The sequence below is a fragment of the Mustela erminea genome, chromosome 15 (assembly GCF_009829155.1).
Source record: "Mustela erminea isolate mMusErm1 chromosome 15, mMusErm1.Pri, whole genome shotgun sequence".
In the NCBI taxonomy this organism is placed as follows: domain Eukaryota; kingdom Metazoa; phylum Chordata; class Mammalia; order Carnivora; family Mustelidae; genus Mustela; species Mustela erminea.
In genome coordinates, this window is record NC_045628.1 from 10,122,324 (window position 1) to 10,134,485 (window position 12,162).

Sequence of the window (12,162 nt, forward strand, 5' to 3'; positions counted from 1 at the left end):
GCTGTCAAACCACGCAGCGCCCTCATCATCTCTCCCAGCAAAGCCGAAGCTCCTCCTTTTTGAGTCTCACCTTCTCCCTACCCTGAAAACTCAGCTCCCATCTGTACAAGAAGGAGAAACCACGGCCCTCTCTCTGTCCTGCTCTGAGGGGAGCTTTTCTCTCTCCTCCAGGAAGAATGTATAAAATGACAGGTTTTTTTTTTTTTCAAGTAACAAAATCTTACGTATTTAATAGCCCTTTGTCAACCTGTACTTTATACTGTCTAGTCACCGTGCCAATGAGCCAATTTAAAATAACTACATTATGAAAAAAAAAAAAATTGCATTTGAAAGGAAAAGAGGTAACAGAGGGGAAGCTAATGTCATCAGTTAGTGATCATTACAACCTTCCTCTCACACCTCCCAGCCTCCATGGGTGGCATCTGGGCAAACTGCCACCCCCCTGTCCTCCCTCTGTGGCCTCTGGCAGCCGTGCTCTGTGGTACTTAACCACTCACCAGGCCCCTAATAAGCCACATGCTCCCAAGACCTTGTCTTCTCACATGCCACCTGGAAATCCTTCCTCATAATTCTCTTCCTGCCGAAGTCATCTTTCTCCTTGGTGTCTTGATATCTTGGTGGCACACGGTTGGATTCATCAGTGCCTTGCGATCTTCAGCAAGTAGCGTTCAGAAGACACGCTCCGGTCCGTTGGCCCCAGTCGGCTCTCAGAAGTCTAAATGCTCAGATGGCACAGAGCTGACCCTCTGATACTCTGCTTGGGTTTAGCGTTCAGTTGTCAATCTACGTACCTCTGAGAGCCTCCCTCTCAAACCCCTGCTCCAATTTCCTTTCACGTTCCTCTTGTCTAAGAGGAAACAACATTCTCCAGGATGGAGCTTGAGGGAGGCAGGTTGGGGGGATGGGGGTTGCTATCTCCATGGTGGGGCAGAAGCCACCCTCGGGGCCAGCAGCAGTGTTGGTGCCAACCCGGCTGTGTTCCACACCCACGACGTGGCCTCACTTCTCATCAGAACTTGAGGGGAGGTCGCCTCGCTGGAGGCCCCGCGTGGATGAGGGGTGGCCTGCCCAGACTTGGAAGACTGGGAAGTTCTGAGACGAGAAGTAGGCGTGAGAGAACCCCAAGAACAAGTTTCTCTCGGTTCCCACCTAGAATGGCAGAACTTCCCGACTTCCTGAGAGTTGAAAGCCAGTGTGTAGGAAAAACACTAGTGTGAGAACAACTGCCCAGGCTGGAGACCAGATGGAGAGTAGAGGGACTTGAATGGGAACCCCCAAAAGAGGTGTCCACGTCTTAACTCCCACACCTAGGAATGTGACCTTCCTGGGAATAAGGGTCTTTGCAGATGTCATTAAACTAAGGTTCTTGAAATGAGACATCCTGGATTATGCAGGGGAGCCCTACCTCCAATGACAAATGTCCTCATAAGAAATGGGTGAGGACAAGTCAGAGGAAGAAAGAGAAGACCACGTGAACATAGAGGCAGAGGCTGGAGTGATGCCGCCCCGTGCTAACAACCCCTGGGGTCCTTGGAAGCAGGAAGGGGGCAAGGTTCATCCTCCCCAAGAGCCTCTCAAAGGAGCGTGGTCCAGCTGACAATGTGATTTTGGACAACTGGCCTCCAGAACCATCAAGAAGTACATTTCTGTTGTTTCCAGCCACCACTCTCATGCCGTATGTCACAGCAGCCCTTAGGAAACTAACACAGAGGGTGTCACTGAGAATCGGACCTTATCAGGAGCTACAGAAGCTGAGATAGTGATCAACTCACCAGAGGCCCCCAAACAAGCACCCATCGCTGCCCCTGATGGAGAACAGAGGACAGGCCCCATGGCCACAGGGCACTAGACGCTGATGAGAAGCATGCCCTTGACCTTACGCCAGCAAAAGGAGCATTTATTCAAGTGTAACTGAGTTTGAAAGGACTGAATTGAATTGATAGAGGAAGATTCAGTTTTCAGCCAGCAAACAAATGGAGAGTTTATGGACTAAATTAAATTCATTTGTAGAAATATCAAAAAAATTAGTTTCTCCTATCCAAATTTATGTCTGTATATTTTCATGCAGGCTGTGCCACATGCCACAGGGTTGTTGGGAGAAGATTAAATGGAAAAAAGGGTAGTTGCAATTCCCTGAGCTATTGTTATTATCCGTGATAGGTCATAGACAAGGGCCCCAAACTCAGGTCTCCCACCACGGTGCTCCTTCTGCCAGGCCACCAACCGACGACGGCTCAATTTGACTGTGAACTCGTAGCGGTGGGTCCAATACCGTGTCCGTGCTCCTGACCAGGCAGCGTCTGACACATGGTTGGGGCTCAGTCAACTCCCTGCCGAATTTAATTGAAGAACATAACCTCACTGTCCTTAAGTAGCCTGCCATCTGTCTGGTGTTGGGAAAATAATTAAAAATAAAATATCCTGCCAACCCAGAAAACCTCTCCACCAAGGTAGATGAGAAAGAAAACAGTTTCCTTATTGACAGCCCCAGTCCAGACTGCAGTGGGCATCCCAGGCAACCTGCTGCAAAGACCACACCGACAAAGCCACCTCACGTTGTGCCGGTATCCCCACGTCGCGTCTGTGTCCGCAGGGTAAACATAACCAGGCCTCGCCTAGGACCTGACAGCAACATTTGTTAGCGTTCCCCCCAAATTCACCTGGTGATTGGGGTGGCCATCTGTGGTAGCTAATTATCTTCCTCCCGAAGAAAAAGAAAACGGATATCTTCCAGATGAGTAGGTGGTTTTGCGACATGGTGCCGGGTTGCTAAATGACACTCACCTCTCCTCTCCCCCAACCTCCGCCTGAAAAGGGGAGACAGATAGAGTGCTGTCTGCCTGATGTTTACGTGTCAGAGAGATTGCCTTCCATCCAAGAAAATTGTTCCTGGGCTGTAAAATAAATGAGACTTATTTTGCTTTGAAAAAGGTATATCTACATCTCAAAGGGACAGAGGAAGACTTTCCAGAAGATGACAAGTTTTCTAAAGGAAATGCTCTAAGAAAAGGGACTTTCCCTCTTATCATCAGGGAAATTTTTTTCTTTTTAGATTTGGTCTACCCTTTACTGGGCAAATTGGAAAACTGGTTAAATTAGGAGAGAGCAGGGCCTGGACAAGTACCCAATGAGTGATGGAAATGGTGTCCTCCTCCACTGACACTGCTGTTGATGAGAATATCAAGGTCGTGCAAGGGGACTAAACTTAAAGGGGACTCTGAATGGTCCCACTGAGATTAATGTCTGGTTAGAGGAAGGCTGAATGTATCGGTGCCTAGATGTCCGTGGTGTGGAAGGCATCGTGACATCAGTGCACTTGTCCCAAGGCAAGCATATATTGTCAAAATTTAATAATATCTGGAGGCTCTTTTCCCTCTTGTTATATACTCACTGAACTTGGAAAAGAGCTAGCCATTAACTTTTGCATAACAAATCTCTCTGGTACTCAAAAGTTATGACTAAATTGTCTTAACTTTCATACCTTCATACTTAACCATCTAATATTAACAAATGGGAGTAATTTCTTAAGAGGGAAATTGAAAGGAAGAACATAAATTAGGAATGAAAAAGATTTATCAAACAAATATGGAACTTTAGAGAATTCAAACTTGAAAAGGACTACAATTAAATATATATTTTTTAATTTTACTTTTTTGTTGCTTTCTTTCTTTTACCTGATTTATCCATTCAAAAAAAAAAAAAGCAATGCCTTTTTTACTTAATTTGTGAGACGTGGTGAAATACAAATAAAAGGGGGAGGTCTGTTTTTCATAGAGGCAGGCACCATTAACATTCTACAGTACCTCCTTCTAACATTCACTCCATTGTTCTTTTTTGTACCTCCGTGCATTTCTACCCTGTACACTCCTATTTAATATTGTAATGTGAGGATTTTTCCAATGTTATTAAAATTCATGAGTGCATTCGTTATCTTGCTGTATAACAAATTATGGACAATAAGAGCTTACAAGGATAAACATTTATTTCTCACATATTTTCAACAGGTCAGGAATCTGGGACAGGCTGAGCTGGATGTTTCTAGCTCAGAATGTCTCATCCGTTTGCAGTCAAGATGTTGGTGGGACTGCAGTCACATGGAGGCTTGACAAGGGCAGGAGGGCCCGTTCCCAAGATGGATCACTCACAGGGCAGGAGGCCTTGTCTCATCACCACATGGACCTCACCATAGGGCCATTTGAGTGTCCCCATGTCATGGCACCAGGCTTCCACCAGAGTGGGTGATCCAAGAGAGAGCAAGCTGAAAAGCACAGTGTCTTTATCACCTAGCCTCATAAGTCACCCACGGTCATTTCCATAACCTATTGCATAGATCAGCCATATTCAGCTTGGGAGGAGGCTCTGTGAGAGTGTGAACACCAGGGGGCCCTCTCGGAGACTAGCTACCACAATGGGGATTTTTAATGGCTGTGTGAATTTTATAATAGAGACCTGCATAACTGCATTACCTACTTATGTAAGGTTAGATACTGTTTCTAGTATTTCATTATTACAAATAGCTACCAAGCACCTTTGTATATAAAGCTTTTTAATACGCCGAATTATTTTCTTTGGAAAATAGTCTCAGAAGTGTGACGGTGGAGTTATAAAAACTTTTTTCTTAATTTCCATTTTAAGTCGGTGTCATAAAGCAAATTAATTTTTTATATTGTTTATATCAGTTAACATATGCATTTCCTTTAACAAATTTATGATAAATACCTTAAAATCCCTGTGCAATGCTTCAGAACTGCATGTTCATTTTTCATTTAATGCATTCTATGTAGCATATATTTTAGGTAGATAGTCTATATCATATATATATATATATATATATATATATATATATAATGTTTTGATACTTACAGCATGTGGGTTTTTTCATTGTTATTTAATCCTTTTATAGATCCTCCTGAGTTTGTTTGTTGCTGTTATTTTGGACAACTTAGAACTTGATGAAGATCTAAAGAAGCTTAAACAAGTAAGTAATGTGTGGGGAATTCTTCAAATCTGCATTTCAAAATATACGGGTGAAATGTGCTTACAGATACTGTTAAAAGAGAGCTTCAAAATAAAAAAAAAAAAGATTTTAATAAGTTAAGGCAGTCTAAGTTGGCAAAATTTTCTTTTGTTTAATATTTATCCATTATCAACAGAGAAAGTTTTTTATTGCTCTATAATTATCCGAGGAATATTTTCATATTACTATTTTGAGTAAAAGTGAGATGGACATACTACAGGAAATTGGATTGGCCACACACTTCTCCTTCAGCCATTACATGAAGGTTGTTTGAAAATGAAATGCCTCAAGGCCAGATTGCCATTTTGCATAATTTTGTGTAATACTCTTGATCATCATCATAAAAATATTAAGCATCAACTTGCCTGACCCCTAGACACTAAAAGAGAATTTAGTCTTGGTGCCCATAGTCATTATAAGAAATGGAATAGAATAAACGATGAGCTCTGTGCCCAGTTATGTGTGAAAACAGATTGGATATTATAGCATTGATAATCATACTCTCAAAAAATGGAAATGAAAATGCGTGAAGGTTATATGACTGATGGCAGAAAGATGACAGGCGTGATGGACCATTCTCACAGTTTCTGTTGCATGGAAGAACTTTGGCTTAAATATTTGGCTGTGTCAAAGAGTAGAGACCCTTTGAGAAGTAGAGTTGGTGTGAGAAGAGGACACTGGATAAGGTATTCTTTTTTTATTAAAATATAGTTGACAGTCAATGTTATATTGGTTTCAGGTGTTCAACGTAGTGGCTCAGTAATTCTATATATTATGCAATGCTCAACATAAATGCAGCTACCATCTGTCACCATACAAAGTTATTACAATATTATTGACTATATTCCCTATGCTCTACTCTTCATCCTCATGGCTTATTTATTTTATAACTGGAAGTTTGCACCTCTTAATCTCCTTCACCTATTTTGCTCTCCCCCACCTCTTCCCTGGCAACAACCGGTTGGTTCTCTGTACTTATTAGTCTGTTTCTGGTTTTTTGTTTGTTTTTGGTTTTTGGTTTTTTCTGTTTATCTGTTTATTTGTTTTGTTTTTTAGCTTCCACATACAGGTGAAATTATACGGTGTTTGTCATTCCCTGTCTGACTTATTTCACTTATCATAATACCCTCTAACTCCATCCATATTGTCACAAATGGCAAGATATCATTCTTTTTCTGCCTGAGTACTTTCCCATTATATATATATATATACACACACACACACACGTATTTGTATATATATGTGTATATATATACCAATTCTTCTTTATCCATTCATCTATCAATGGACACTTGGGTTGCTTCCATATTTTAACTATTGTAAGTGCTACAATAAACATAGGGTCACATATATCCTTTTGAAGTAGGGTTTTTGTTTTCTTTGGGTAAATACCCAGTAGTGGAATTACTGGATCCTATGTTAATTCTATTTTTACATTTTTGAGGAGCCTCCATATTGTTTTCCACAATGGGTGAACTTGTTTTCATTCCCACCAACAGTGCACAAGGCTTCCTTTTTCTTCACATCCTCGCCAAGCTTGTTGTTTGTTGTGTTTTTGATTTCAGCCATTCTGACTGGTGCTCGGTGATGTCTCATTGTGGTTTTGATTTGCATGGTCTTGATAGTGAGTGATGTTGAGCATCTTTTCATGTGTCTTTTGGCCATCTGGATGTCTTCTTTGGAAAAATGTCTATTCAGCTTCTCTGCCCATTTTTTAACCAGATTGTTTGGGGTTTGGGGGGTGTTGAGTTGTAGAAGTTCTGTATATATTTTGTATTTAACCCCTTATTCCACAGATCATTTGCAAATATCCTCTACCATTCAGTAGGCTGCCTTTTCATTTTGTTGATGATTTCTTTTGCCATGGAGAAGCTTTTAGTTTGATGTAGTTCCAGTAGCCTATCTTTGCTTTTGTTTCTTTTGCCTGAGAAGGGGGATAAAATATTCTTGAATCGCCCTCCCCAGCACTGCAGAAATAATAAATGGGATGTTAACAAAGAACCAAGGCTACAAAACCAGTCTTACCTGCAATTCAAGGGAGGCCCTATACATTCAGAACTTTCAAATTGCATCTGAGTTGTCTTTTTAATGAAGGCAAACACATAACGTATTTAAATGGTTTTATTGTCATTTGCATATCTTAAAGTCACTTTAGGCATTTTATCTTTGTATTTTTTATCTCCAAAGTCTGTGCTTTTAACCAAGGGCAGTCGATAGAAGAAAAAATATATATTTGATAAAAAGGATGCCCACTGTGAGCATATCAAGGAAGGATTTAAGTGCTTTCCTGTCCTTTAACTACACAAGCAAAATGGCCCTCTGGGCATAGTGGAAATGATTTCTTCCAGACCTTTTCAGTTTGCAGCAACAGTGACAGGTTATTCAAATGAGAGTTGGGAACTTCCTTTATGCCATAGATGCAAATGCTTTATGCAGCTTCTAGTTATGGAAATACAGAATTAGTGAGTTCAGAATTGAAACTAACCTCATCAACCCACATAACTAATAAAAATCTGCTGTCGTATAACTACATTAGTTCTTGCTTTACAAATCTGGTATTTAGATGTGGGTTTTCCTGTATGCCATGTTCACTCTGCATTGACTTTTAATGTCCTCTAGTAGAGGCATATGTATTGTATGGATAAAATGAAAAATAGTCTATTTTTTTAAAAATGGGTGATACAGCCAGGTTCAATATAGTCTTAAATAACCACTGGCCAACTAAAATTCCATATAATTCCAGCCCACGTTTGTAGAATAGTTTTTCCACCAGAAAGAAGTAAACTAAATCAGTATGGCAGTTTCTTTTCAAGTTTATGAATTCGAATATACTAATATTTGATGTGTTGATATTATATATAATGTGTATATATATACACACATTTAATATATATAATATATATAATGTGTGTGTGTATATATATATACATATATATGCGTGTGTGTGTGTGTGTGTGTGTATATATATATATATATATATATATATATATACTTTTTATGGGACCCCCAAGAGAAAAACTAACAATAACTAAAAATCAGGACTTTAATTGACATCCACTTTCTTCTTGGACTTGACAGTTTTAATAAACTGTATGGTGCTTTGTTTTGAGCATCTATCATTAGTTACAAAATGGCTTTTATTTAATCACCTGTGGTATATTAGTGACGTTTTGTATTTCTGGAAATCCTGTATACCAGAGCTCATTATCCAATTATGCCAGCCTGCAATTTGAAGTATCTTCTTTGAATATTTAGAGATCTTTGAACACTGAAAATCCCCACCATAAATAAAACAGCAAACTCATTTTCATGAGTAGTTTTCACATTGGACTAACACTACCTATCTATTAAATTCACCTATTAATTCATACTTGAAACTCATCAAATATTATCAGATTAAATTAAAATGTCCTATTTCATTTTCTTCCATTTTGTATAAGCATATTTCATTTCATGAGTTTTTATGAATTGTATAATTTTTTATATCCCCCCCTTATTTCCAATGATCTTGGCCTTTGAAGTGGGGCTCCTCTACATACATAGTTACAAGAATATACCCCACCCCACCCCCCCACACGCATGCACTTTCATACACACATGCAGATAATCATGTGAATACCTGAAACGTTAGCCTGTCTCTCACAGCATCTTTCAGACCGCCAATAAAATTGTTACCTAGATTATTCATTTATTTAGTTTTCTGTGTGCAGCCTCAGTCCTTATGGGTTTAAATGCAAACACTCTATTTTTATTTTTCCGAGATAGAGAACAGAATGAGAAAGATGTAAAAAACATTTGATTTTCTTAACATTTTAAGTTCCAGACAACACTGCAGACTTCATAGTCTGTCTTTGTTCAGTACAAACTTATTTTTCATCCTTTATCCTTTCGCCAACTAATCTGTAGTTTCTTACGGCTCCAGTAATATTTGTCGGACTCATTCAAGTGCCAGGTGCTATATATTTTCACTAATCTGAATTTCACAGCAGCCGTATAATGTAGGCATTATTAATATATACATCTTACAGATGGAGAAACTAAGACACAGAGAAGTTAAGTAACTTACTTAAGGCTACACAGCTAATACATGGCTGAGTTAGGATTTGCATCCAGGCAATTAGGACCTAAAGCCCAGGCTCTATTACTGAGTCACAGAAAAGCTATATATATACCAAACATGAGTCATACCTTTTGTGGAGGCTCACTCATAGGACTGTTAATTACTCATATATAAGTGACATAATATGATTATATTTTAGATGACAGAAACATTATGATATTCATGAAATAACCATTGCTGTGAGAGGCAGTTTTCTGAGGAATGGAGGTGAATTAAGCAAACCAATCATTAGAAGTATCCAAAATAGTTCTCGTTTTCCCTGGAAAAGCAGATGATCTAATCAGAGCCACTGGAGTTAGGACTTTTGCAGCAGGTAAGAGCTCAAATGCTTACCATTCACTCCAAATATGGCAGATGCTGCCCAAGAACCCTCTTCTCTCGTGACCTTCTGGAACAATGAGTCTCTTCAGACAATGACACAAGATGCTTGCAATATATCACATTTCAGTGAAGCCTCTAGAGACTTTTAACGTATTTTATTATGATTGTGGTAAAAAAAAAAAAAATTGTGTTAACATGTAAATGTTGGTTCATAGACATTTTTCAAGAGTAATAGTAACCAGTGCAAGTCACCTCTAAAATGAAGAGGTTAAGTATAAAACACTAAACAAAGCTGTTAGAAGGAGAAAGTCTGTTCTCATGCTCAGCAGAGGAGGAGATACCACCCTGAAGATCAATGGGATAGGAGGGAGCTAAAAGTTAGGGAAGACAATAGAACGCAAGAGAAGCAGGAGGACGTGAAGTAGGGAATTAGGAAAACATTCAAGATATGAAATTAACGGAAAGAGCACAGATTATGAGTCTAACCCTGTGACAAAGGGGGAGCAGTGGGACCAAATCCAGAGTCAGGAAAGTGACCAATCAGGTTGCCAGATGGCAAAGGACACCAGAGCCCTTCAGGGAGAAGCTCCCTGAGGCCAGGTGCATTCTGCATGACCCATTGTTGGTGGAATCCTGGAATCACATTCTTCTTAAGTACACCCATGGTACATAGCTTTTTCCTGTTGTTTTCTGGTCACCTCCTTGCCCTTTGCGACAGCTGTTACCTACCACCTAGGGACTGCTGACCTGCAGAACTTTTCAGGGGAAAGTGTGGAGCTGGCCGCCATTTTTTTTTTTTTTTAACACTTCAGGAAGCCTAGAGGGACTCGTTCATGCACCCGATGACGTGCTAACTCAAATGTCAACTGCAATACTTTTTGCTGGAAATCTGCACATTCTAGGTGGCAGTGCAACTTCCCTTATGCCAAAGTTTTGTTATTGTTGTTGTTTTAATGGGATTCAGAGGGGCACGCTAACAAGACTCCTTGCCAACACATTTTGAGAGTTTCTAAAGTACGTGTTCCCACCAGGCCTACCTCCAGCCAATATCACAAGGACTGTGCCTTGAAAGCCACTAAGGTAGTTTTCCTTTTGTCATTCTTCAAGAGAAATAATGTTCTAAGAAACTGTACTAATGCTGCTCCATATGAAATTCATCTTTTGCTTTCCCTGTGTGCTGCATATAAGACTCAGCTGATTCCCGGCAGCGATAAAGCAGTAACCATCATTTCATGGCTCTCATACCTAATTAAATAAAGACCCTGCTTCTCTTTTCACCATCCTGACACCCAACGCAGGCCCTGGAGATGGAGACAGATAGAGATACAGGTTCAGATATAGATAAAGATACAGGCATATAATGGTTTTCTACACAAGATCAGAAAATTGACTAGAAATGAGATTGTGAGTGGGTAATTTGGCTATTGAGAAGCCAAATCAGTTTGCATACAAGCTAAAAATTTCCTTGACCCAGTGCTGTCCTCCAAACAGTAGTAGGAAACAGTGACCTTGGTCCTCAGTCGCCATAGCAAAGACACTGGAGGATAAAAGTGGAGTTTTGCAAACTTCAAAAATGAAGAAAATCCTCACAGCTTTAATGATTTTTGCAAATTCAGTGCAAGATAGATATAAAGGGTTTTCTTTCAAGCAGTATAAAATTCATTAAACTATGAGGGGAAAAAACCCACAGAGAAGCCTCAGGGAAAGAATCGTTGAAAAGGGAAGTATAGATAGTCTATTTAGATTAAATTCAAAACTCTGAAATTAAAACTGTTTCCCTAGTGCTATATCAAGTTTCATTTGAATCCTGGTTCAAATTTGATAATGTTTGGTCTTTGGTGGTGTCCACTATTAGTGAGGATGGACATGTAAAGGAGCCTTTCTATCTTATGACTCTAAGTTTTTTAAAAAATTATATTCCTTTAAAATATGAGGTCTAGGAAACTATTTCTCTTTCACCTTACCTGGGAGCTTTCATTTTCATCTCCACTTGGTGTCTCTATGAAGGTCTTTCTAGAGGGAGGGCAGTCGCACAAAGATAAGTGTTGGGCAGTGTGCCACTCAGCTCAGCACTGGTTGCCATCTCCTGATCTGGGTCAGGCCTTCAGTCTTCTCAGGATTTTGCCCATGAGTGAATTCATTCAACCTAGTATAACATAAAGGAGTGACTTAACTCTGTGATCCTAAATATCACCCATTGAAACAACCTCATGCAAGGTGCTCCATATTAAATTTTTGGATTTTATGCTAAATATTAAAGACACAGAAACTAACACTCAAAGGAGGACATTTCTCGCCCACGTTCATACAATTTGTAGGTGCCCAAGTTGGAATAACATGGGCTCTCTGATTCTAATCCAGTGTCCTCACCAAAGGACATGATGATGCACGCTCAGAGAACCAGTTCCTTCATTAATTTTGAGACACACGTCTAGAAAGTAGGTTGGACAGTGTACTTACATTTGTGGATTATCATCTTCTCTTCCTGTGGGTATATAGACTGAGGGTCAAAGTATAATCAGGACATAGTCTAGGGAGCCAGGAATCAGTATGGGGGATGGGTAAAGGAGGAAGGCTGCGTGATTCAAATACATAATGGCATAGGCTAAGGTCATATGAGGTATCCCTTTTATAGATAGGATGCTACTACTCAGAGATGAGATCTACCTGTTTCATAATCCTGGGGTCTGACTACTTCTCTTCT

At 39.8% G+C, this 12,162-nt stretch overlaps 1 protein-coding gene across 3 annotated transcripts in view; it reads left to right on the plus strand.

The window, feature by feature from the left end:
• Nucleotides 1-12,162, plus strand: part of NALCN (sodium leak channel, non-selective) — a 313,018-nt gene that overhangs the window by 197,926 nt on the left and 102,930 nt on the right. For all 3 annotated transcript variants that reach the window (XM_032314978.1, XM_032314979.1, XM_032314980.1), the window contains one exon: nucleotides 4,904-4,978. In XM_032314978.1, coding sequence (XP_032170869.1) covers nucleotides 4,904-4,978 — 75 coding nt within the window. The remainder of the gene's footprint in view (nucleotides 1-4,903; nucleotides 4,979-12,162) is intronic.